This window comes from Eleginops maclovinus, chromosome 20, assembly GCF_036324505.1.
Source record: "Eleginops maclovinus isolate JMC-PN-2008 ecotype Puerto Natales chromosome 20, JC_Emac_rtc_rv5, whole genome shotgun sequence".
In the NCBI taxonomy this organism is placed as follows: Eukaryota; Metazoa; Chordata; class Actinopteri; order Perciformes; family Eleginopidae; genus Eleginops; species Eleginops maclovinus.
The window spans coordinates 12731589-12759085 of record NC_086368.1 but is presented as its reverse complement, the minus strand read 5'-3'; the positions used below and the strand labels follow the sequence as shown (position 1 = coordinate 12759085).

General features: G+C 40.7%; 1 protein-coding gene across 2 annotated transcripts; it reads right to left on the bottom strand.

Annotated features, from left to right (window-relative positions):
• Positions 1-568: 568 nt before the first annotated feature.
• On the bottom strand, positions 569-26361 carry LOC134883059 (zinc finger E-box-binding homeobox 2-like). Of its 2 annotated transcripts, none has more exons than XM_063911170.1 (8): positions 26178-26361; positions 7534-7821; positions 5804-6013; positions 5267-5460; positions 5037-5148; positions 3322-4808; positions 2977-3160; positions 569-2709 (listed from the first exon to the last, which is right to left on the bottom strand). In XM_063911170.1, the coding sequence occupies exons 1-8, from the start codon at positions 26236-26238 to the stop codon at positions 2072-2074; spliced, it is 3174 nt and encodes a 1057-aa protein (XP_063767240.1). In that variant the 5' UTR covers positions 26239-26361; the 3' UTR covers positions 569-2071. The 2 variants fall into 2 exon arrangements, with proteins under 2 accessions (XP_063767240.1, XP_063767241.1); XM_063911171.1 differs by lacking the exon at positions 26178-26361 and adding an exon at positions 11848-12000.
• Positions 26362-27497: the final 1136 nt, after the last annotated feature.

Sequence of the window (27497 nt, the reverse complement as noted above, 5' to 3'; positions counted from 1 at the left end):
AATGACAAAAACATCCTTACACCACAATTGTTAGTGCTACAGTTTATTCAATGCTGCTGATGCATGGCACTCAAAAGTATCTGACCTACGTCACCCATTTTGGTTTGTTAATGTTACGGTTAGCTGATTGTTTACTCAACCAACCGTTAACCTAAAGCTTTGTACATCAACTACGGGCAGAGCTGCTCAAGCCCAGCAGCCACATCCACAGGTTCACAGGCACCAAGCAGCCCCCTCCGATGAATCATTGCACAAACAGACACAATAAGCCACAAAACATGAGCGGTGATGGGAAACTGAGTCGCAAGGTTAACAGTGGAGCCTCAAATCTGTCTTATGTTTGAACATGTTTCTGTTCTTACACTGACCTCTAAAAATAGCTTTTGATAGTTTGTTTAATTGCATTTAAGTGACTCTTTTGAAAAATATAAACCTATTTCATAACCTCAGTAAGAAAACTGGTTTAACTGATAGCACTTAAATCTTATATTTACATACTTTCTGTAAACGTTTTTAAACTAAAGCACATGAAAAATCATTTTCAAATAAAAAATCATGAAATATGGTATTTTGGTGACAACATATGTACAATTTTATTACACATATCCACAAACATGCAAAAAACATATATAAAAGTAAATACAAAAGTTGCACAAGTTCCAGTAAATGATAAGAAAAACACTGCTTGATAAAAAAGATTATTTTTTAACCCAGAAATAACAGGTAAGGAACTAAGAAAGACTCAATGGCAGTTGAAGTGCCACAAATGCATTTTTGGTGATAAACACACACACACACATTATGACCAAGAAGTGTCTTTGGTACACGTGTGCATGAGTGCATATAGGCTTAGTCACACCTCATGTACCACCTTCTTATCTCTTCGTACCATGGCTTTGTCGGATTACTCACAGTGTCTCAATACATCTGAGGTACTTTTCACGTTGACTACACTGCAGTCGGAAAGAGGAAGTTCAGAGCTGATGTGTGTGACCTGAGTCTTGACCATCTCACCACACCTCAACACGCAGCCCAAATGTATGACACATTATTCTTCAGGGGGTGAGAAAGATTAGCTGTAGCCCATGTAAATTATTAACAGAAAGAGGATATATTTAAGCATAAAATGAAGTTTCTTTTATCCCCTTAAACATAGAGAGATGTCAGGGTGACATGTAAAAAAATGTGCAGTCCAATGCTCTTTGTTAAAAAAAATAAATACAAAAAACACCTTCCTCTTTTCACTGCTTGTTCTCTAAAATACTAAATAAACTGCTGATAAGTCAGAGCCGCTGAGCCAAAACCAGAAGAGTTGAGGTGGCTATACCTTGTGATTTCACAGCATGAATGATGAAGAAGGCTCACTGGCTTGGTGGACAAAGTAATAGTACATATGTGTATTTCCATGTAAAACATTTTACAAGTTATTGCTCTTTAACTAGAGGTATGGATTTGTGTGAAATGATACCACAGAATATTGAATGTGTCTTGCACATTTAAGCTTTGATCTTAAAGTGACAGTCAGACTCTCTGTCCTGCAATCAAAGCTTTCCTTCAGGTGTTGTGTCTTTACCTGCTCACTGCATCTCCTTGCAAAACGGCGGCGAAACGTTTAAAACTAAAAAAAGGTCAGCTGGATCCTGGATGTTCAAATACGAAGGCCTCTTCTTTGTTGGTTGTGCAATATTCGGCAGCAGCAAGCGTATAAAAAGTGAGATTCCTGCGATGTCACATCTGGAGCAGTGACATGACCCCGGATGAGTCAACCCATATGTTTTTTAGCTGTCATGGCAAAGATTAAAAAACAAAAACAAACAAAGAGCAATGTAGGTACATCAAGTCTATTTTTGCATGATAAAATGCTATAACTGGTATTGTCCCACATAATACTTTTGTATGGCTTCATCCACTAAAAGGCAACGTTTTGGCAGTTCTGTGAATTTTCTCCCTTTGTAAAAGTTAGAAAATATCAGTGGAGCTGTTACATACTTGTATATATATATATTGCAGAAAACTGTATCAAAAGTCTTAATATAAGTATATGCATTGTTTTAGCTTTTTAGAGTTACCCTTAAGTTTTTATTCTGGGTAAATCTGTTATATCATGGCTCAGTTCACATCTGTCCAAGTCTCCATTCTGCTTCTCGATTTTTTGCCCCCAGAATTCTCTCTCCGCATTGTCAATATGATTTTCCACATCATAACCATTTCTCTCATTTTGCACTCCATTCTCCTTTATAGGTGATCCTTGAATGGGGCTACTCTCCAGCTCCTTGGCTGCCTCTGACAGACCTACATGTGCCGCTTGACTATCACCAACTCCTGCCTCTTTATCCTCCTCCTCTTCCTCATCCTCTTCCTTAAAGACCTCAGCAGCTCCATCCAGACTGGAATCGCTGAGGAAGGAGTGTGCACTTTGGGTATACTCTATGGACAGGCCTGTCTCGTCGCTGAGGCGGCCCCCGAGGCTGCTTCCTGGCCCCAGGGGGAGAGGCATCTCCTCGTGGTCTTGGTCCTGATCCTGGTCCTTGCTGCAGTAGGCATAGCGGTGGTTCATGTGCTGGGAGTACGAGCCAGAGTGAGAGAAGCGTTTGCCACACTTGTCACATTGGTAGGGTTTCTCCCCAGAGTGCAGCCGGCTGTGCTCAATCAGATGGTGTTTATGCTTGAAGGCCTTGTTGCAGATTTTGCACTCGTGGGGACGCTTCCCTGTAATTAATCAGATCAAATTGTTTCAGACATAAAAAAATCAAATGTTTTACCAGCTTAATTTGTATCGAAAAGAGTAATTATAATCTGTCTGTCAGACAGGTAGCTTAGTACAAAGAAACTAAAATAAAGGGGGAGAAACCAGCCTGGTTCTATTCAAAGGTGATAAAATCCTTCTGCCAACATCTATCAATCATAAATATTGTAGTAATCTATTAACTATAGGAAATGGCACATATTGTAGGTGTTTATGCATATGTTACAGACCTGTGTGCTCGTATTTGTGTCGAAGCAGGGAGCTGCTCTTCTGAAAGGTTTTTTCACAAATGTCACAAGCGTAAAGCCCCTCGTCGGTCTTTTTCAGTCTCTTCCTCCCTGATCCTCCTTCTCCATCCAGTCCGTCATCCATGAGAGAGAGGTAGTCCAGAGCTCCACGGCTTAACACCTCACCCTAAGCAGGAAAAATAAAAATATTAATCACGGCTCATTTACATTTATACTATTCTAGTTCTACGCATTTGTACAGCAATGCTTTACAATATAAATTTTTCTGTTTTTCTTAAGCAACAACACAATTCTTTAGAACAGACCTGCAAGAGAAGCCTAACTCACCATAAGAGCTTGTCTCTCCCGATGGATCTTCTTCAGGGTCGCCTCTGCATCTGCCTCCATCATGAAGGCCATGGGAGAGAGAAACCCAGGGCTGTTAGCCGGCTGGCTGAATGGAATCGCTGTAATGCCGTCATGTCCTGAAAGCCCTAAACCAGCCTGGTTGAAGATAGGAAATCCATTATATAAGGAACCTGGAAAAATAGGAGCTCCTGCCCCACTGAAGACTGGGTGGTGGTGAAGGGGGAGATGGGAAGTTGGACTCGGTCTCTTAAGCTGCTGAGTCACGCGCTCTCTCCTCTCTCCTCGGGCTGCATTACCGTTTACAGTTTTGTGTCTCCCCTCATGATCTGAGAGCTGCTTGGGCAGGGAGAGGTCAAGAGGCTCGTTCTGTCCGGACCAGGGGCTGTTTTGCGGGGAGGTCAGTTCAGGAGGACAGCTGGTGAGGTCGAGGCACACCGGAGAACCAAATCCTGAAGGAAACCTTCTTCTGACACGAGGTGATGTCAGCTCTGGGGAGTGGTTGATTAGCTGGGTTGGGCTTACCTTTTCCTGGTTTGACCAGAAGGCTCGCGAGGACAGCGCATTATCGTGTGGGGGAGAGTGCATTGCGATCAAAAGCTGCTGCGGTATAGAGTGCCAGCTGGGCTTCTGTAGTGGTGATTTGTTTTCGGATAGGCTGTTGGTTGCTTCATTTGGTCTGCTGTTCTCCACTTTGAGAGCAGATCTGGGGAAGAATAAAGGTGATGAGGAGTGGTATTTGCTGCGTAGACCCTCGGGCACCTCCACTCCCTCTCGGTTCAACTTACAGAGGTAGCGCTCGTGTTGCAGGAGCACTGCTACGTTGGGGAAGAGTTGGGAGCACCAGCGACATGTCACCCCAAGAACACCTCTCTCTCCTTCACCTGACCTCATTGCCTCTCTCCTACTGTCAGGGGAAACCTTCATGTCAAGCCCTCCTCCGTTGAAAATCCCCTTCCTGTCCTCCATCGCAGCTTCTCCTCTGTCCATGTCCTCATCTTTCTTCACCTCCCTGTGAAGCATTTCCTGCAGCATCTGTTCAAACTTGGTCCCAGAGTGCAGATAAGGAAGCAGGGTGGTCCCTTTCAGTATACTGGTCCTCACAGAGAGCTCTGCTGAGGGGTCCCAAAGCTGTGCCAGGTCTGATGCTCTGGGGAAACCCATGGTGTTGGGGTCCTGCAGTGAAAGCTGGTTAGGATCCTCTGGTACTCGACCCAGAGGCCCGGCATGACCTTTGGTCTGTAATGCAAGCGGAGAGCCCTTCTCAGAACTGTTTCTGCCCCCACCTGAAGAGGGAGATGTTGGAAATGAGTGGTGGAAGGAGCTTTGGCTATGTCCATTAAATGCACTGCTGGCTCCTCCTGTGGTTACTCCTCCATTCAGGCACTTTTTGCTGCTTAAGTGGGAGCTGTAGGAGCCGGAGTGAGAGAAACGTTTCTTGCAGTTGGAGCACTCGTAAGGTTTCTCACCTAGAGGATGACACACAGGCAGGGTATATTAATCAACAAATGTTTAAATAGATTGAAAATACATTCAACATGTTTTCATGGATCATTTGAACTTGTTTCCTTTCACCACTTCAAGTTACGTTTTCTTTAACATCATATAGTTGGCATGATAAACAAAGGTTGGTAATACATTGGAAACAATGGCAAATTGATAGTTGGCACAACTGTGTTGATGGGTTTAATTCTCACCACTGTGGATGCGGAGATGCTCTTTGAGGTGGTGTTTGTACTTGAAAGCTTTCCCACACTGCAGACATTTGAACTTCCTGGTCTCAATGCCTTGATCCATTGCGAGGACACTCTAGGAAAGTTACAAATAAATGACTTTAATTCAACAACTTCTAATCATAGAATATAGTTATGACAATTTGTCTCTTTGCAGATATAGAAGTTGCTCCTGCTGTATTTGTGTATTTCACCTTCTCCTGCATTTGGTTATGAAGTGCCAGGTGCCGCTCCATCTGTGCCCTTAGGGTGGCAGTGTATCCACAGAGCGGACAGACCATGTGGCCCCCCTCCCTCTCCTGACAGTACTTGATGTGGTCCCTCAAAGAAGCTCCTCGCTGAAACAGCCTGTGGCAGAATGGACAGGCCTGCTCGGTTCTCCCTGCATCTGAAGTCCAGAGAAAGAGGTGATATTTTAAATGGACAGCAAAATGATATTCTATAGTTTTCAGTTTGAACCTTTTTATTCAATAAGTTATTTTTGATGCTTGTATTATGATATTTTTACTCAATCATTTATGAATAGTGTAAGACTGGTTGATGTGTGTTTTCAGAATAACATTAGCATAAACAATTTAAAGTTTTTAAACTATGATCTTCACTTTTAAATAAATGTCGGCCTGCATCTTAAGGGTTTGTCATTCTAAAACGTACTGACTAGCTTAAAACCAGTCCGTAAGATTTGTTGCATTTATATTGAGTGTCCTTGCAGCTGTTCTGTCTGCACGCACCTGCTCCCTCAGGTGAGCTGTGCTGAGCTCCAGGAGACCAGATGGCTGGTGGCAGCTCATCCAGCCGGCTGCCTGCGTGATACACTGCTGCAGAGCCGTTGTGGTTCAGGCGCTCCAACAGACTGGCTGAGGTAGAGACCTTCTTCAACTGGGCCAGAAACTCATAGTGGGCCAGGTCCTCTAAGGAATTCTGGGAGTCTGAGTTCTTACCTAGGAACAGAGAAGAACGTAACAGAGGTACAGTAATTATAATAATAGTAATAATCATCATGATAATCATAATAGTGCTGTCAGTCAAATGTATCTCTAGCTTTTTTTTAAATGTTTTTTAGTTTAGTTTAGCTTATTTCCAACTGATACATTCGTATTCACTCAAACAAATCCAATAAACAACAATACATTTTATTTTAAAAATGGTGAACAACTAAAGCATGCTTTGTTTGACCTGAGGTTAATTACATAAACTGTCGAACTGTGTGATTTTGTAAAATGTTATAAAAAAATCTTATACCATATCAGCGATCACAAGTGACATTTTGCAGGAAAATATTAGAATAAGGTCCTATTTTTATTTTTATTATTGTGGTAAAAGTCTCACAGAAATAAAAACTAATTGTTGCTGGGAAGGCAGTATTAAAGCCAAACAGAGAATAAAAACAGGAAAATAAAAGTGTCACACAAACTTCACCAAAGATCATAAACAATATCCAGTTTTTTGCATATTGATACGGTGCATTTGTACAGGATCTCTCCTTTTGGGTTTTTCATTTTTCATTTTTACCATTGTCCGAGATTGCATCAGTGCGATTGAACCTTTGTTAAATTACATTTTGGAGAAAGAAAATTCTCTGTGTTCACACGGTATATCTAAATGCTAGGAGAAAAGGAATAACTTGTAAAGAGCCGTTGTGCGACTGAATCTAATGGAACTAATTGCCTTCTTAAGACCGATAGATAGAACAATACATTCAGGGAACTTCTTTGCCAGATATGAAACTGGATTTGAAGAATTCTTTGTCATTTGGGTCCTTGAGCGCAGTGACAGTCAGACAGAGAGAAAGAAAACCACGTGAAAAAGAGAGGGCGCTTCCTATCATGAATCAAGCCAGTCGGCTTACAGCGACTTTGAGGAAGATTTTTCAAATGTTTGCAGATGTTGGCATATTTTGAGCTGTTTTTTTATGTGGTGAAGGGAAGAGCTTGTGTGGTTGAGTGTTGTAAAAACTCAGCTTTGCCTTCATCAGGCAAGGCCAAATCACACGAGGCGAGGGAGCTAAGTGATTGTTAGTAGGCAAGCCGAGTGAGCCTTTGATCTCTCCTAAATAAAAGGGAAAGCCTCGCGTTGCGCAGTGCTGATTTCAGTACCGTAACGTCACCTCTTTGATGCATGGAAATATTGTGACATTGTGTGGGATGACTTCTTTTGTCATGCTTTCACAAGGCTGCCTTTTCAAAGAGAAGAGTGAAAGAAAGGAACAGCTTGTAGGGAAGGCATGGTTTCACAAGGAGCTGATATGAAGGTGTATCTAGAGGCATCATGAGACTGGCGCTGTCTTGCATCAGAAAAACACTGTAAAGCTGTTTACACATACAGTGGTGTCCTACACAACACTCTCATACAGTACACGTATCACATTTTACACTTTCTCGGTCATGCCTTTATTCTACAGAGGCTTCGCAGAAACTTAAAATATAAAAGTTTTACAGGTTTATTTTAGTTCATAACTTACAGTACATCCTCAGCAGATCCTGGTCTCCCTCCCTGTCGGTGGCAGATGCTTTATTGGCGTCTTCTGCTGCCTCGGCCTCCTGCTCTACCTGCGGCCAGTAGTTCCTGCTGCCGGGGCTAAGGCTGTGCGGACGCGTGGAGCGAGCCGGGCTGCCGGGCTCCTCCGTCCCCTCGCTGGGCGTCAGGCTTGTCTTGTCCAAACTCTCCTGGCAGTCCTGGGGTTCCAGGCTCCACAGACCCACCTCATCCTCCCCCTCGGACCCCAGTGAACTCACTTGCTCAGCATCCACTGTGAGAAGGAGGGAAGGAGAAAACATTTAGAGGCATAACAAAATACACTCAGATTTGCAGTAGGTCCTTTGCTCATTAGGGAAAACAATATTGTATGAGAGATAATAAATGTATTATTTTGTGGTTTCCATGCTTTTTAAAACATAGTTCAAAAGGTAACGTACATGAACAATGTACATAAGAAATACATGAGTTTATTGTAATTTCAGTTTGAGATTACATTCAAAATTATCAAATGCTTCCTTGTTTTTTTTTCTTTTAAATGTCAGGAACTGAAAACAAACAGGGGGAAAAAAACTACAAATTCTGATAAATGTTCAATAAATTCCAAACCACATCTTAACTGTGGTAAAAGACGAACAACAGTATAATTATTATTTATTTTAGTTCATCTTAGTGTTGTTCATCTTTAAGCAAGTGAAACAAAATCCCGTCTCAAGAAATTCAATGTGTCTTATCAGGGGAAATGTATATGGCTTTATGTAGTATGTGCAGATTAAGATCGCCACAAGCAGACACGCTTAGCGTGCAACATATACATACCTTCTTCAAAATAAATGCACAACTTTATTTAGGTTGTTCTTAACTAGCAATTAAGGCATGTCAAAAACGTTACTCAGCTTTGAACTTAACATGAAACTTCTGACACTATATAAAATGTTAAAATAGTTTATGATAATGGCAGCATTATATATATATATATATATATATATATATATATGTAAAATCCAACTTTGTAGTAAAACAAACATTTTAGGGAAACTATTAGTCATTGTCATTACAATGTTTATTTAAATAGAAAATACGTCATTTTCTGAATTAATATTTAAATTTCATCAGTATGCAATGGAAAAGTGTATTTTGAACTAAAATTGTTTGTATTTGTTATTGCTCTCAAAGAACACAATTTAGAAAAAAAAATGTTTGCCTTAATGTATCGCACATGTGTGGTATGTGACTTGTGATGCAGCAGGGTTATAGTGAATCAGAAATAAGAAAAGATAAATAACATATTGTAATTTAAAAGTGTTCCCTCGGTGCCCAGACTGCATTACTTTTTCCCATGGCAAAGACAATAAATGACAATCACAAACACATGCCTGGGATTTCAGCTGTAGGCTCTTATTTCCAAGGATATTTTTGAGGACTCTCTGTTTCCCTCTCACTGATTGGCAAAATCTAATCACAACCAAGTAATGACCATTAAAGAAGGCACACCCACTCTTTTCCAGTGATTTAAAAAATATATATAATGGAAGAAAGACGAACCATTGTCAAAGGGTGTGCCAAAGCAGAGAGGGCCAAATCTTCTGTTTTTGTTGTAAAAAAAATGTTTCTACAATATCGTCACGCTTCTTACTAGTTTTAAATAAATGTTGCTCTTTGACTTCTTTTGTTTAGATCAAAATGGAAAAATTGTTTCATAGTTCACTACATTTCACAAAACTCAAAAAACATTTTTGATTAAACTGACAAAACAACAGTCAGTCACTACTAAAAAATGTTAATTTCACATCGAGCTGTTTTAAAATCGCCCTCATTGGCTGGTGGAGAATTGATGAGAATTTTCCTTTTAACACATTCAGTTAAGGCCTAAAACTCACAGTGACAAATGCCAGAGACCGTCTACACATTTCAGCAAATGTCGTCAACTTTACATCCAGAACACACACACACAGATTGTACACTCACTCTGTTACTGAAAGAGCAAACGGGGCCCAGTGCTGAGGAGGGGGCGGCCCGGCAAACAAACACCTAAAACACTCAATGTACACACTAGTTTGATGAGTATATTAGCTAATCTCCGAATGCAACACCCACATGTGTATCTGTTTGTGTCATCTAGTTGCAAAACCTTCCCCAGCTTCATTACACCTCCCAAGAAATGAGCTCATGCAAAACACTAGGGGCTAGTCATCCAAGCCCAACATGGGGAGGAATGACTTGCTCTTATGGGGGGTGAAATTGGTAATTAAATGTGCTTCCCTACAGCAGAAAGCTATGAAATTATATGATGTAGTTGAGGTTTGACCTGCAGGAGTTTCCTTGGATAATAGGACATACTGCTGGGCCCTAAAAGAGAAAATCTGGTCCGGATTAGCATAAAATTGGCTCTCATTTTCTCTGCAATGACAGTGAGTGACACTAAGCCTATATATGCTGTCATTAAAGCCGTAACGCCCTGGGATGGCATTCATTATCGGCCCGTTGATTTATTTATTTGGATAGCGATCGCATCCTTCAAATTGTTTTATTTTTTATTTTGGAGCAGCCAAACCTTTGAACACCACAGGAGGTTCGGGATTGTGTTTCAAGGTACAAAGGACTCATGAATTCATACAATGTGCAATAGTTTTCCGAATGTGTAATTTGTTGGAAGATGTTGAACAGAAAATAACACATACTGCGGAACAGTATAAAACAGTTCACTCTTTTTGTGCATGCACTGTAGTGTGTGTGGGAAGAATGTGACTCATATCCAGAGCGTGCTAACCGAACTGTGCTGCATCATGCTTGACAATGTCGATCACTTGGTCTGCTGGGGACTGTATCTGATGTTTGACAACAACATTGTGTTCTGATCAAACACTGCACAACTATTTTAATCTGTCTGTCGCTTTCACTGCATGACAGGACCGAATGTCTGAAAGATTGATGGTGTGCCTGCCAGAAAGAAGTCTTCTTGGGACACCAGAGTTTTATTGTGAGAGAAAACATCACTGTTCTGTCCGCTTGTACTCTATTTAAAAACGTATCTAAAGCCAAAAAAAGATGACCTGCAGCACTGCTTTTATTGTTTGCATGGTTATGTTGGTTTTCCAAAGCGAGAGACAGATAACGCCTGATAGATTCATAGGAACATATGTCCATGACACACAAAGAAAGAATCTTTAAACAACCACATTAAAATACAAACCATTACTTAAAAAATGTCATGTAGGAACATACACATTTCTATCGCACTGACTCTCAACAGCACAGAGAAGCTTCAGAGCCGGTCTAATTCTATTATTATATCCCAGGAGGCATCTACTGTACAGCAACACGCTAAGCTGCAGTTTATTTTACGACGCACATATGTGATCTTGTATTGACTTAGTAATTATGTGGGTAAATGGTAAGCACGGAATAATTACCTAGAAATTACCTTGTTTGTTTCTTCTGGTTTTAAAGGCAACAAACAAGGCCAGGCCCAATTTACCATGCAATGAAATTGTTACCGTTCTGTTGAAGATCCATATAAACACAGCCAGAATAACTGTAATGTAATGTTATTAAGCAATTTATTGGACTTCCCTGTCTTACACAAGATAAAAACAACCTTATAAATAATGTATTTATTTATGTAAATATCAGTTTAAGATTTTTTGGAGAACAGATACTGATTTTAACTGTTTTAGAAATACTTTGTCTGAATTTAATGTGTGTAAAGTAATTTTCTTGTTACATACAATATAAGCTTCACACAATATGCAATAGTTAAAAATAACCTTTAAATCAACCCAGGGAATAAAATCCTTTAGTTTTTAGAATTTAAATATGGTTTTAATTTTTTTCAAACCTTTAACATAAAATCACATTTCATACTTTTATCCTAATCCAAAAGTTATCCTGCTACACAAATGATTAAAATCAATGTAGCTCTTCATCAGAAATAATGATCACCATGCCACATTAAAGTAACAACTGACACATTTCACACAGCAACAATGTAGTTGGCGAAACGGCTGAAAATAAACAGCATAGTTAAACACATAGTGAAGCAACATACTTTTGTATCAAAACTATGTTTTGCCGTCAAAATATTTCTCAAATGTTAATTCTAAATGATTTAGTTGTAGTTAATGCATATTATAAAGCTACTTCCATACTGTTTAAACTGTCATGGTTTCAAGGGTGTCTAAAGAAACTCAACAGTTGCTATTTTGAACTGAATAAGTTACCACGAGGGTCACGAACACCTACACACCCGCTAAACAAAACGCAAGCTCAGGAAGATGTGCACATTGTCATTTTACAGTACCTATTTGAGCTGTTTAAAGACGAGGTGTATCCAAACTCATCTGTAGAGCGTGTTCATGTTTCCGATGACCCATCTTCAAAAATATTGCAGAAATCAACCACGTTATTTAAAAAATCTCACTGTGGCAGCTATTGTATTCATACCTGCTCTCTGACATTTGTGCAATGAGTCAGGGGAGGACCACAACCAAAAACAAACACCTCCCACCTCATCTCCTCAATCGTAGCAGCAACTCACAGTCTCTATGTCACTCAGGGAGATGGCTCCCTCTGACTCGGGCACCTACTCTGGTTTCGTTTACCCTGCCCTAACAACACTGAGAGGGTAAAAAAGGCTACTTGCAAATTAGGTTTTTGTCTGAATGCATTTTACCAAATGCACCAAATACATAATAAACACATTGTCATTCCACGGACTTGATCTGCAACAACAACAACAAAATATTTTAATACAAGAAGATGTTATTGAAAAATGGTCTCTTTTTTACATCATAGTCGAGTGTATGATTCCAATAATATTGCAATGTGAATTTACTGTAATTTACTTTACAGTAAACTTCTTTTTTGTGGTTTTCTCAATTTTGAATGGGACTCTATATTTTAATTTATCCAAATGTTTCACAGATTATATCATTAAGCTGACAGCAAATTGAAGATTAAATGCTCTAAATTACATGTTAACCAATAGGAATGGTGGTAATGTGATGTTGTGCTGCACTTTATTGCGTTTCTGTGGCCAGAGAGGAGGAAGTGCAGACATTCTTGTCTAATGATGGTGAAATTGACCACAAACACATTGATATGAAAGTCTAAGATGCAGGGTTAAGTTCTACTTCCATTGATTACGGTGGTTTCTCAGCCGGTTGGCAGTGAGCCACAACTAAACAAAAAAGTCTGCAAATGGCTGCCGGCGAGTATAAATGAGACTGAAACTGTGACACTGTGATAGGAATTTTAAAGGTCATATTAGTGTGGAGGAGGAGATGCTTCAATGTGTGGTGCACTTTGTGATTTGCATTCTTGCAGTGTGTTTGGTACACAGTGCTGTGGTGGGTAATGTATGTTAGAGAAAGGGGCTGACAAGAGTGACACTGAGTTTCAGAAACACCAGTGCATGAAGGATACTGCACATTGCATAAACTAAAGCAAACAGAAAGAAAAGGTGGTAAAGGAAGAGCGAGATAAAAGAAATACAGGAGTGAGGAATGAGAGAAGAAAGGGAGAAGGGATGATACAGAAAGCAACAGCGTTAAACTGTCCCTGACACAAATCCTCTAACTGTGAAAAACATGCTACAGAGGGAAATTCCCTCAACAGACACACTCACACAAACTACAAACTAGGGTACAGAGAAACACAGAGAAAAAAAACAAGAGAACAACAAGAATTGTAGGCACATATTGGAAGCAAGACCGGCCTGCTGCTGCAGAGGACTAGAGCATGATCAAAAACAGCATAGAAATACATGAAAATAACTGTGAGTGTGTGTGTGTGTGTGTGTGTGTGTGTGTGTGTGTGTGTGTGTGTGTGTGTGTGTGTGTGTGTGTGTGTGTGTGTGTGTGTGTGTGTGTGTGTGTGTGTGTGTGTGTGTGTATGTGTGTGTGTGTGTGTGTGTGTGTGTGTGTGTGTGTACATGTGTACACGTGACAGCATGAACATCCTAAACGCAGTCAGAGGCAGAGTTAAAGCTCATGCAGTGCCACAGCAGCAAAGTCACGGCTCTCTGCCTTTAGATGTCCTGCTCATTAGGAGACACCACCCTGTCAGAGCATTTAGACCACCACCACAGAATGTGCAGCCGAGTGGCAAAATCTGCTCTTTGAAACACTCAGAGGCGCGCAGAACAATAAAGAAATAAACAACAAGTTTATTTCTTCATATTGATTAAGGCCCTTCAAAGACATCAGCAAGCACAACTTCAGCGCAATCCTGCACTCGAAGCAGTGACCTTTAAATTGACAACAAACACTGTAATTGAAACTATATTGCCTTTGTTCTCTGTGGCTTTTAATGATACTGTTCAATTAGGGCCCTTGTGACACAAAAACAGAATCCCTTTTGGCATTTTATTAGCTTCAAAGCCACCGAGCTATTCACTGATACCACACTCACAAAGTTGATTTGTCAACCAGTTGTGCTTTTAGTGTGACTGTGTGCTGGTGTTAGTTTCATTATTAACATATGAACTCCTTCTCAGTACGATTTCAGAGGAGCCTTGGCGAATCAAAGCACGGCCCCAAGACACCAGCTATAAAATGCTATGGTGTTGTGTTCAGATGCCATGGCCGCTGTGAAAGTGCCCAGACATCTGAAAATCGAATGAGATCAGTATCACTGATCTGCTATTCTCTATCTGCATGTCTCATCACGGCACAACACAGAGAACCACATGTGATTAGGGGAAACCTGCTCTCATGTGACTTCAAAACACCAGCAGATTATACTAACAGCAAATAAGAAATATGAAATAATATACAGCAAAACCAACCAAAGTAGTGACTTACTGTCGGTCCTTTTTCTGCAGGGCAAGCTTATCTACCTTGTGATGAAACTGAGTGGGCATTCACTCTTCTGTAATAAGGTTTTATCTTTAACCTTCAATCAAAGTTTCTGTTTTTACATCTGATAGGTCTAAGTCTCCTCCTACTCATATTTGCAACTTTGTACCAATGCATACTGCACATCATTACTCTGAGTGTGTGTGAATTCACTTCTTTTTTAAGGTTTTAAATGCCAAACATATGTTGATGTTTATTTTTTACCAAGTGTATTTCTTTGTTATTGTAAACATAAAGCACAAGATTATTTCAAACAGAACGCCTGTGCTACAATGTCTTGACAGAAAGAGAGAAATAGGAACTGTTAGAGGGAACATGAACAGAAAATATTTCCCAAATAACTTGTGGTCGAGATCAATAATTACTCCATAAAAGTGAGAATACGTGATCATGGAACAGTGAACCAGCTGTGACTCACTTAAAGGTGAACTGCATGAGGAAAAGCAAAAGACAGAGAAACACACTCACAGCGTGTGCTTTCATCCTCTCATGTAGATTCCCACCGAGCTATGTATTCTTAGATTGTGGTGAGTCAACTGTAGACATCCATGATATATTTCTGGAGCCTATAATGATTTTAACTTTTTACAGAGTAGACAAGTGAATCCACAGGAACTTTAAAATTAATAGGTTAAGATTTCTCTCAGGTAGAGCATAAAGAGGCAAGGATACTGTGGCTGGATAATCAGTTTGTTTAATGTGTCATTAACGTAACGATTGTCTTCTACAGGCAATGTGAGGTCTTCTCTAAATATGTGAGTTTTTCCCCAGTTTGATAAGATCAGAACACATAGAAAAGAGGAGGATGAAATTTAAAAATGGGGATCAAATTTTCATAGTTACATTTTGAACGCATTCAAACTCTGCCTTGAGTTTCTCCTTTTCTTGCCTGCTGTGTGGTATCCTGTAATTTTCCCATTAACAGATCCAAAACTATTTATATGAACTATAAAACACAATTACATCCAATACTCTTTGTTTGTTGAATGCATAAAAATGCAGCAATCAGTTTTTTTCTTTGCAAAAATGAGGCAAGGTGTGAAAGAAGAGGTGTACATAAAGCCTTTGTGGTTGAGTGTCGTCTTCCTTTGGAGGTTTCCTGTGAGCTGCTGCCTACACGTTTGCCGCCATATTTACCTGTCCTTTCGACCACCGCAGTGACATTTGTCAAAAACATATTACCTTGTTTGACACCGGGATTTACCTTCAGAGCTGATATGTGTTACTTTCTGCTTGAGTGCAACTTCTGTGGGCAGCTTGCAAAAGGCAACCCAGTCTCCTCTACAGTTACAAAGTAAAGACGGGAAAATATTGCTTTAAAAGTAATTTTTTTTTTTTATTGACCGTTTTCATGTTTTTTTACCATTTATGAATACACCAGAGCTGTGCTGACATCGTTTAAAAATTCACACCAGTCACAACAATAATGATGACTTATATGTTCTGATCTCATTCTTGTCTCTTTCTCGCTTCCTCATTACCCATCTGTATAAACTCACACACAGTTTCCACTGGACTATAAAGGTTAAAAAAAACAAATATGATTGATATCACTCTGGACTTCCCTTCTATGTCATTGTCACTGAATCATGTTATTTGACTCATATACCTTATCAATGACTCATCAGCAGGGATATATGGCCTGTTGCATGTGTACTGTGCTGTGAGTTGTATAAACAAAGACTTTTCACCGTGTTTAAGCTCAGTGCTGTTGTGCCCTGTGTGCATCTGCTCTACAGGCAGGACTGATGTTGGTGAGAAAGGTTAGCTTGGTTAGAGGAACACGTTATTCCGAGTTGGCCCTTCGCCTCCTCCTGTGGCCCTCACTGGTTTCCGTGTAGCGAGGGATCAGTGCTGGAATGCAGTAACGGTCACAGAGGGACCCACGCACTCACCACACTGTGAATCAAAACCCAAACTCCACTTCATTAGGCTCCTGTCATTGCAAAGACTCTCACACCACTCTATAAATACCCCTGTCTCCCCCCTCCAAATTTGTTTTCCCTCTTTTTTCTTCACACATGAAAATGCTCAGGGACCGTTCCAGCTTTCTGATGTGGCTCTTTATTTTGTACGTTGGCGCAAGAAACCACACAATAGTGGCTCCTTTTGAATATTAAAACATTCTCTGACGGAGCACAAAGGGTCTGAAGTTTTTTAATAGGGCTGCATGCTAAATAAAACTTCTCTTTGAGCTTAACAGCTATACAATGTGGGATTTGGTTACTGTAGTTCAGCTCGAGCTGCAACTTTCAGTTACTCACTACGGGAGATTGTTGTTAGGGTAAAACAAATATGCCTGGTATCCCACTGACTTGGTCTGCTTCAATTAAATACAATCTGTTAGAGGTCTTTTGCATGATGTGGTGTTCTTGAAACATGACAATTTGCTGCATTAAAGACCAGAGTGTCTTAATCTAACCACTCAAATCAGATTTAAAACGCAAGATACAAGATTCCTGAGAAACCCACATTAAGATAATAAAAGATCAGAGCAGGACATGTGAAGATATTCACTATACATACACTCACATGAACTATCATTGAGGTCTTTCACTAAGAGTACAAAAATAAAGAGTGACAAGAACATCCTAGACAGCAAAAACGACAGCCACTATTTTCCATCCCTGCTCGACCTGTCAATCAGTAAAATTAGAAAGAACAGGATGTAACCATATCTAAATTTAAGTTGCTTTATAATGATAAACGTTTTTTTAATAGACACAGGCTGTAGATGAGGACTGGCAGCCAGTTCCTGTATGGTTGATATACACACGGGGCGCCATCCTCTGGCGTATGTCGACATTACATCCTCCACTGGAAAGATAATGATACATGGAAACATTTCAAGTGACCACATGTGACCTCCAGGGCTTTGAAACATAGAAAAGATGCCTCTATAATGTGTCCCTCTGCTTCCATTTTCTTTGTCTTTCTCTGAATTGTTACTCCCATATCTACACACACAACTTTCTTTCTGTCAGTCCCTGCCTTTTATTTTTTTATCCCTTTCTCAGCACGCACACATAAAGAAACACAGGCAGCAAATAGAGGAACACGCACACCACCATTAAACTGCTGTCTTTGTGGTTATGCAGTTCTGATTAAGAAGAGGTATGAGTCACATTGCATATTAATTTACACACATCCATATGGTTGTTAGTTACAGCTGTGTGTGTGTGTGTGTGTGTGTGTGTGTGTGTGTGTGTGTGTGTGTGTGTGTGTGTGTGTGTGTGTGTGTGTGTGTGTGTGTGTGTGTGTGTGTGTGTGTGTGTGTGTGTGTGTGTGAGGCCCAAACCGACGCCTTGAAAAAGAAAACTAATTAAAGTCATGGAGAAAAATGCAAAGACAGCAGAACCGCACGAGAGAGTGTGTGCATGTCATTACTGACCTGGCCCAGTTGCAGAAAAAAAAAATGATGGCAAGAAGAGAGAGAGAGAGAGAGAGAGAGAGAGAGAGAGAGAGAGAGAGAGAGAGAGAGAGAGAGAGAGAGAGAGAGAGAGAGAGAGAGAGAGAGAGAGAGAGAGAGAGAGAGAGAGAGAGAGAGAGAGAGAGAGAGAGAGAGAGAGAGAGAGAGAGAGAGAGAGAGCGAGAGAGAGGGAGAAACCTCAAACCGGCGAAATAATGTATATAAAAAAGACTCAACAAGAAGAAAGGTTTATAAAGCAAACTTTAGGAGTTTAAGAGGATCTTTGATGTGTATCAGAGGAGGAAAGCAGCCCTGCGACTGGGACGACAGTAATTTTAAGTCGAAGCAGAAGGCTGGCTGGCTGACTGGCTGCCTGGCCGACTGGCTGACTGTGGGCTTTGATGGCGCTGCCTGTTTGAAGTGGTTTTCGGGGGATGGGAGCAGCGTGTGGTGTCAGTGGGACAGGGGAGGCGCTCAGGGAGAGGGGGTGGGGGGCATGATGGCGACCGTACAGGACTTGCACAGCATGGGCTGGGAGGAGCAAAGGATTGATATTTGGAAGGAAGGAGAGGAGAAGAAAGCAGGACAACATGTAAAAAAAACAGTGGAGGGGATGGGAGGTGAAAGAGTTGAGATACAGAGAGATAACAAGGAGGAGATAAAGAAGAAACAAGGGGATGATCAAGACAAGGAGAAAGAGAAGATGACAGAACACTGAAACAGAAAAACGAGAGACTCACACAAAGAAGAGAGAAGAAGAAAGGCTGAAGATGAAAAGCTGCAAATGTGAGAAAGGGAGGAAAAAAAAGAGGTGACAATGAAGTCAACCTCCCAGATTTGTGTCTGAAATGCAGACCCCTTGTCCCAATATCAGGCCTGGACACATTCACACCTACCTATTACTTGTATCATTTAGATGATGTTACTTCTCTCTGATATGCTGCCAGGTGGCCTTATGACTTACTTCCTCTTCCATCCCTCCTGCATGCTGCACACATGCACTGTATATCATAACTACACTGTGTCCCTGAGGTACTAGGTCTTCCCACACAGCTGAGAACAAAATTGATTTTGTATAACTTCAGAAAGTTTTTTGTTGTCCTTGCGTTTTTATTTACTTGTACTTGTATTAGCAACCAACTTCCTTGAATAAAAACCTTCCCCTGTTTTGAACTATCAACAGAAACACGACAACCTGTCAAGCTAAAACCATAAGAAATTATTTTAAAAGATAAGATAAGACTTTTTTCAAGATTGTCACTCCGAGATAAATGAAATAGAGGACCAGATATTATTTGCTTGCTTCCTTTCTTGCAGAAAATACTTCCGGTTTACGGATATTGTTCTTTATCATACCTGAGCTATCAAAGATTTTGGTATTTGCAGATGTCATATTGCACGTAACTTACATTAACATCTTTCAGAGTTTGTGTTAAGGCTTAAAAGAAGAGCATTCTTATGACACATTTTGATGATAACACGTGATGAGTGTGAGCACATTTCTTTGCAAATACTTTAACGCTACAACAGTAATAACGTGATTGAATGACTGACCGTAAAAGCCTCTAAAAGTGTCTTGTACAAAGTCGAAATGTGTAAAAATTAGATGTTGCTGGCCAAAGAAACTAAAAATATAGGAGTGAGAGAAAGGGAGACAGATAGATGGAGCTGTGTACAAAACATAAAATCTAAAGCCTTGAATGTTACAGGTGGGGCCAAAGATCAGTGAAGTATATTGTGTGAGTGTGTGTGTGTGTGTGTGTGTGTGTGCGTGCGTGCGTGCGTGCGTGCGTGCGTGCGTGCGTGCGTGCGTGTGTGTGTGAGTGCGTGAGTGAGTGCGTGTGTGCGTGCGTGTTTGTGTGGGATGTGCAGGTCAAATGAAGGTGGTGCCAGGTGATCACAGGTACAGGGAGACAGTGGAGGATTACGTTGGCTGACCTCTTCTTGTTGTCAGTCCAATTTTCATTTTATTCCCACACCTTGGCTGATACATGTACCAACCGTTGTTTACAGTTTGAATAGATAATGTGGACTAAGCAGCTTTTCAAAGAAAGAGTGCTACTTTTTTTTTTAAGTTATTTTTTGGGGGCTTTTTGCCTTTAATCGGATAGGACAGTGGAGAGTGACAGGAAAGTGGGAGAGAGAGTCGGGGTGGGATCCGGAAAGGACCACGGGTCGGAAATCGAACCCGGGTTGCCGGCGCCACGGCCGGGGCCAAGAGTGCTACTTTTGATTTCACTATTTACTGACTTAACAATGTATAATTGTGTGAAAAAAAGATTGATAGATTAATCAATAATATTCTTAATCCTTAGTTGAACTCCTAGGCTGATTATTTGATTTAACTGTTTCCCAAAGGATGCACTACATTTTGGCGTATATGGTATCGTAAAACTCTAAACCGTAAAATACAATGTATCCATATCACACATATCTATCGTAAACTCCCCTCTGTTAATCCATATAAATCACGTCTTTCATACTGTATCTGCATTCTGCATTAGTTTGTGTATGTAGTGTGAACAGAAAGTGGAAAGACAGATGCACATGAGAAAAAGTGAGGCTACTATTTGGTCTCTAAAACATTAAAACAATTAGAAAATGGACTCAGTTAATGCTTCAAAGAATGAGAGACGGGCACAAAAGGGGAAGAGAAGAAAGAAACATGCACATGTTGAACTGATGAAACCAAATACATGAGAACGCGCAAGGTTTTCTGGCCCCATAGGTGATCAACACAGATACTAAACAAAGGCCCCTCCACTCTTGTCTCCACACACCACATATCAAGCAGTTCCTCTTTCAACCTGCTGTTCATAATACTAGATCCTTTGCAGGCATATTCTGGCACACTCTGAGAAGCTCTCCTGTCTCTCCCTGTCTTCTTGTCTTTCTCTTCTTTCTCAATCTCTGCCACCCATCTGGGCCTTGTAATACATGACAGCTGAAGCAGGGTTTCCAAATTTAATTTGAGGTGTGATAAAACGGCATATATCTATAAATTGTGTGCAGAGAGCCTGCCTATCTGGATAGTTTTAACCTCTTTCTTTTGTTGAACATGTGCAGCATATCAAACACACAATACCCATGCAGCACCAAAGGAAGATCCACAAATAGACTTAATGACGAGGAGTCTTGCCAAAGCAACGACAAAGAATGTATATAGTGCTGCAAATGGCATCTGTCAAGAATGAGAAGGGATCAATTAGAAACATCAAATACAGTATGTAAGCCTTATCAGATAAAACACCTTTAATGTGAAAATAGAAATGTCTATGAGTGTAAAGCCACAAGAAGTACAGTTTCTGTTAAACGTGTGAAAAGTGTGTACCCAGGCACCTATACAAACACACACACACACACACACACACACACACACACATACACACACACACACACACACACACACACACACACACACACACACACACACACACACACACACACACACACACACACACACACACCTCAAGACTTCTGAGGCTATGACAGTAGTGTTACAGTTTGAAGAAAGGTGATTTTATTCACTCATCTCTAAAGATTCTATTCTATTTGCATTTTTTAAATTTCCCCTGATGATCGCCTTGGATTTTGCTTTCATCTGCGGGTCAGATTGTAATTGTCTGAAGCAAGAATGTATCTGTGACATCTGAAAAAAAGGAGATCCTACAGCTCCAAACAGTCATGCTCAGGAGCTAATATGGCGGAAACCCCCTCGCTGTGTATTAATAATGCAATGGCACAGAAAAACGTTCCAAATATTTCCTCCTTGATTGACAGTGTGGCAGCCACGCAGCAGGAATGTACAGTAAGACATGGTTCTGCTCGGCCTGAAACATCAGAAAGTGCAATAATCGAATAAACATTTGAAAAAAATACCAGAGGGACTAAAATCAAGGGATTCCCCATTACTGCTGTGCAGATCTGGCATCACACACATGGAGCTTGGATGGGAGAAGTCTGTGGCACTTTGAGCTCTGGGAACGTTGAGGAACAAATGAGGAAACACTTATTATCCCACACTCTGTCGCCCGTCCCATCTCTTCTGTCTTTACCCCTCAGCCCCTCCATCTCCTGTCTTCTCACGCCGAGGAGCTGTTTTTGCTGTCTCCAGCCCTGTCAACCCCATCAGTTCCCCACCTCTGTCATCCTCCTCTCCTTTCTTCCTCCTCTGTCCCTCCCACCCGCTGGTTCTGACGCCTGGGCTGATCCCCTTGAAGAGTCCTGGTAATAAACTGTGGTGCCTGCGCTCTTCATTGCTGTCTCGCTCTCCCCACCCCTCATCCCAGAGCGCCGATACATCTGCCGTTAAAGCAGGCCCAGTCCAAAAGGCCCGGCCCCTCCACTCTGTACTGTACAAGCACGTTGGTCTTTAATGCTCAAATGTTTCCCCCCTATTCTCTCTCTTTCTCCTTTTCTCTCTCTTTTTTGCTGCCCAAGTCCTTTGTGTACAGTGTGCTATGCTCACTATGGCAGCACTGTGCCAGAAAAAAACCCACACAAACACACACACACACACATGTATGCACACACATACACAGTCACAGACACACAGCTGGGCCCCAGCTGCATACAAAGACTGGGGTTTGGAAATCAATGAAGGAGAAAGAAGAAAAGGGGAAAGGAGTTTAAATAAATTGGCACTTGAAAAAAGAAGAAAAATGAGAAAGAGGGAGTGAGGGAAACAGGGAGAGAGAAAGGTCTCTTAAAAAGGCACATCAACTCAACAACAGAGGGAGTTTTTTCATGGACTAAACAAAGCAAAAAGCGCAAGGCAACAGGACTCAATATGTTTGTGAGCGTGTTCATGAAACACAATCGTACATCTGATTCAACAGTGAATGTTTGAATGAGTCTGATCAGTTGTGTGTGTCATTCTGGCAAAGAAGCCTGCTTAGCTTGAGGGAAGGGGAAAGCCCGGACATTACACAGCCAGGACACTTTAAATAAGTGAAAATAAGTAAAATGAGTACTGCAGAAATGGATTTAAAGGTTGCTTCTTTACATTTTCTTCAATGCATGTTTAACACATTTCAGTGTAAACAAAATAATCATGGCATATCTTTGTCGAGAGAAAATACATATCATCTTGAGTCCTCATCCAATCATTATAAAGATGTTTGCCTCGCACACAAAAAAGTGCACTACATTAGAGGAAAAAACCCTTTTAATGATGAGAAAATATGGAATGAATTGGACCATTATGTGGCTTACCAAGGATGTAAGGCAAATGTCCCCATGGTGTCAGAAATCATTGGTTTAACTGATTGTGTATACAGGCCTGAAGGGGGATATTGAACTGTTGGCTATCAGTGCCCAGCTAATTCATTCACACTCTTTGAAACTCTTTTCTCACAGAAAAACTCACAGCCAGTAAATATGGGTCATCATTTCAAATGCTTATGCTTTGTCTTAGGACTGTTTTCAATCTGCCAGTAATTTCCTCACGTTGCCCAAGATTGGTGAACATTGACAGTTTTATTGGGGGAGACAGAGACATAATCAATAGGCGCCTTGGAGAGAGAAGAAAAGTCCGCCTATGTTTTTTCCTCTTTCTTCTGGTTTGGAAAAGATCCCTGAATCGCTGTCTTATGAGTCGGGCCTGCCAAATTCATTTGGTTTTATCAAGGACCTTTAACTCCCAGCTCGCAGCCCGGCACATTCCAAATCCAACACAGGGCTTCAATACACACGCTCTACGCGAGAAGATGTACAAGCACTCGCTCACAGACTTTTCACATACACTGATGCATGTGTGACATACACATATGCCATGTATAAGCATGCCATCAGCGCAGGCATGCATGCAAATTCACAAAAAAATTGGGGGGAAAGCTGCTTGAACTTATGCTTTAACTGATATAACAAATTAAAGATAATATACCTTAACATGGCATTTACAGTTTTTAGATTCTCAGATAAATATCACTGTATACTCTTTGTTTTTTCTATCACATTTGAATTGCCTTGGTAAAACGTATTGGAAATTGACCAGAGGTGATGCTTATCTCTCCTCTGAGGTCCCTGCAGTAAATTAGAGTAAAAGGACTGTTTTTCCTGGTGGTCTGATATTAACAGGTCCTTGTCAGTAAGTGTGCCTTTTTGCTGATAGCTTTTACGGCAGTGTGATGGTGATTATTTGTGAAAAGAGTGCAGTCGGTCGACAAACTGCTACGTGACAGTCAAAGGTGAGAGAGAGAGTGTGTGTGTGTGTGTGTGTGTGTGTGTGTGTGTGTGTGTGTGTGTGTGTGTGTGTGTGTGTGTGTGTGTGTGTGTGTGTGCGTGCACACACAAGTACCCGTTATCGCTCGGCAGCCAGGGAGGATCTCACCATGGTGACACTCTGCCGAGCTTCACACCTCTCTGAATAAAATGAGGAAACACTTACAGCAAACTAATAAACTATATAAGTAAACAGACTCCTTACAGCAAATAGGTTTAAGGCGGTTGTGTGTCAGATCAGAGACAAACAAGGACCCTGCGGGTTTTGCAATGTCTTTCATTAGCCTCAAGAAATGTAAAATAAAGCCAGCAATGTTTTGTGTGTGAGTGGGCTTTTTGATGTTTGGCAACAATATCCTTTCAGCAATAGCAAAATGACAAAAATCATTAGAGATTAACTTCATTACGTGTTTTTTAATAGGCTCACTGCTAGGTTTGCATTTGGGGGTAATGGTTAGGTTGGTTTGGGATGGCTTTCCCTGCAGCACCAAACAACTTACCATTAAAAGCAGAGCCAGCAGCAAGACACTAGCATGCACGCAATACCCCATTAGTATAAGAATAATTTAGTATAAGAATAATCAAGGTTTAATAATGTTTTAGTAATCAAGTTTAGATTTCAATTGGGTCATGGCAAGTTAAAATGAGTGAGTGCATGTCAGTGAATCATTTCTATGTGTTTATGGTTGAGAGAAGTAGGGGTTGACTAACATAAATGATCTGTCCCCATCAGCAGGATAGAAAGAAAAATGTTTATATGTTTATTCCTGCACATGTGTGTATCCTTACTACTGTTTGAGAGTTCAAAGCTGTAAACAAACAAGCACAAACACACACACACACACACACACACACACACACACACACACACACACACACACACACACACACACACACACACACACACACACACACACAAACTCACAAGTACCCCAAGCTGTAACTAACAAACATATGGATGTGTGTAAATTAAAATGCAATAAGACTCATACATCTTCTTAATCAGAACTGCATTACAACAAAAATGTCAGTTCCATAGTGTGCACTACCTGATGCACAATGTACAAAGTCTCAACAAAGTCTTTTAACTGAGCAGACAGTCAGCATGGTTGTAAGAAAAATGCATTCACAAATAAAACAACTGACATCTAAAGATCTCCACTAATTCTTGACCAGGTGATTAACAGTATGTGAGAATACAAATTGTATTTCACATGCACATAGGAGGCTGCTTTAAATCCATGCATCACATTTTAAATCCTCTATTTTATATAGAAAAACACAACAAAAAATAGAAAAAATAGATTATTTTTAAATAAATATATTTGTCTACCTGTCAAGATTTGACAATAAGTAATGAAATGTTCAACATTTTAATTTAAGAAAAATCATGGGTTTTCGATCAGTTGAAATCACACCTAAACTATTTTTTACTTTCTGTTCTTTTAACTCACCCTAAGAACAACATCTAACTACTGTTAAAAAATATTGCAAAACAGAACTTAGAATATTGATAATTAGGAAACAGCATCCTAGGAAGTTTCTGTTTTATAGCATGTAAAGCAACAATGATCAAGTCTACATGGGAGAGAAAGTCACACTAAAGTATGAGTAGATTACAAGAAGATAGAACAAATGTTCTTAGTTAAAGTAACAAAACCAAAGTCTGAGTCTGACTTTCCTATGAGGTTTAAAACAGTGGTGATTCTTTTAAATAATTCATGATTTACCACTTGTAAACAATTCCAGGTGTATAAAATATACAAGGGTCTTGAGATTTTACAAAAAGCGAGCAACCATAGTGAGCTTTTATTTTAGGGTTTTTGCCCGGATATGTGTAGGTAAAATAATCCCAGTGACTGCCAGCCTGACAAAAGTTGACTGCTCATCCCTGCAATTTACGCTGCAAGGTAATCATAAACTATGATTGCAAAAACTTGAGTCTGAATGTGAATGAATGTTGTCAAACTACTGTGCAGCAAACTACACAGCGATAATACAATATTTTAAAAAACATTTTACTACAAACTCTAGAAAAAAACAACGCGGCTCGGACGAATTCGGCTTCTGTCCGCTACAGCAACATCTGTCTGTATCATTTACCAACTTATTAGAAACTTTCCAGCGCTGCACGTTTCTTACCTCGATTCCTCCTGGGGTTGGCTTGTTTCCTTCGCTTGCCCCTGCTTTCTTCTGCCATCATCACGCTTTATGTTGTTTCAGAAAAAAGTTGTCCAAGGAGCGGTGCGAGTGTGTGTTTGTCCTGAGAGCCTGCCTGAGAATGAATGGTGATGAGGCATCGCCTTCGGTCACAGCGGGAGACTCAGACCTTGATGGGACCCAAGCAAGGCGACGAGCCGCGAGGAAGCGTGATGTCAGCAGCAGAGGTTGGCCCTGAGGTCAGCCTTGACATCGTAAACGTGCACCTTCCTCATTTACAAAAGAGACAATATAATGTTAAGACCTCCTCATAGAGGCCATTGGTTATAAATGTCGTCGCACTTTGACAAAACATTATCCCGATCTCGTACCATGTCTTTAGGAGAGGGAATCCCAGGAGCGTTGATGTATCCGCATGTTGTGGTTTTCTAAATGGGGGAATACACAACTCATACTTTAACTTTTCATTCATGCATCACCTAAATAACACGTTATACGTTACTTTGATAACAAATACATAGGAACGATCAGATTACTTAATCGATCAGTAGCCTGTCATTTACTTTTTGCTCGAGTTCACTTTTTCCACCACGTTCGACTTTTTTCATTACTTCTGCAATTTGGAATCTTCTCGAAACTCCTCACACGTAGTCTTGTAGTGAGCACAGCGTCTTACCTTAAATCGTTAGGCTGTTCAGTGAGGTGCAAATGAGCCTGTTAACCCCTTTTTGCTACATTTTCCCCACGGAGAGATTATACTAACTACAGGTTAATGACAACAGGTAGGCTATGTGCGCATCCCCCTCCACCCCCCCTGCTTCTTGTTTTATGGCTTGACTTGTTATGCACGTCGCACCTGCGATCGAGTACCCTGGAGAGGACCCCGTCCTGCGCCCCATTCACCCCTGGATGGCTGTAGGAAGTGGTGCATTGACCGTCCTTTGTGTCGCAACCTGGACCGTAATCTGTTTTGCAACTGAAAAAACATCCGAAATAAAACTCTAACGCAGCGTTCAGGACCCCCACCTTGGCTTTGTAGTGTCCCCCACATCTTAATAACTCCGCGAGATAATACAAGCGAGCCGGGTAGCTTTTCACCGCGCATAATGAGAGAGTTTGAGCGGAGTAAACAAACTGCGATCTGACACTGTGACGCAGATTAGAGAAGTAAAAAACAGATTACCTGCACGAATGTATTAAGGGACTTGACAATTCAATTAAAAACCTAGATCCCCCACGAAACATAGGCGATATTTTTACCAAGCAAGGATCTTAGGTGATTATATAAAAATGTCATTAGAA

Bases quoted from the DNA above. Each gene is read 5' to 3' on its own strand.
- LOC134883059 (XM_063911170.1), bottom strand. From the start codon at position 26,238: ATGATGGCAGAAGAAAGCAGGGGCAAGCGAAGGAAACAAGCCAACCCC. The intron at 3,161-3,321 runs GTGAGTTAGGCT...TTTCCTGCTTAG, and splicing joins GGGAGAGACAAGCTCTTATG to GGTGAGGTGTTAAGCCGTGG. The intron at 2,710-2,976 runs GTCTGTAACATA...GATTAATTACAG, and splicing joins ACACAAATACGAGCACACAG to GGAAGCGTCCCCACGAGTGC.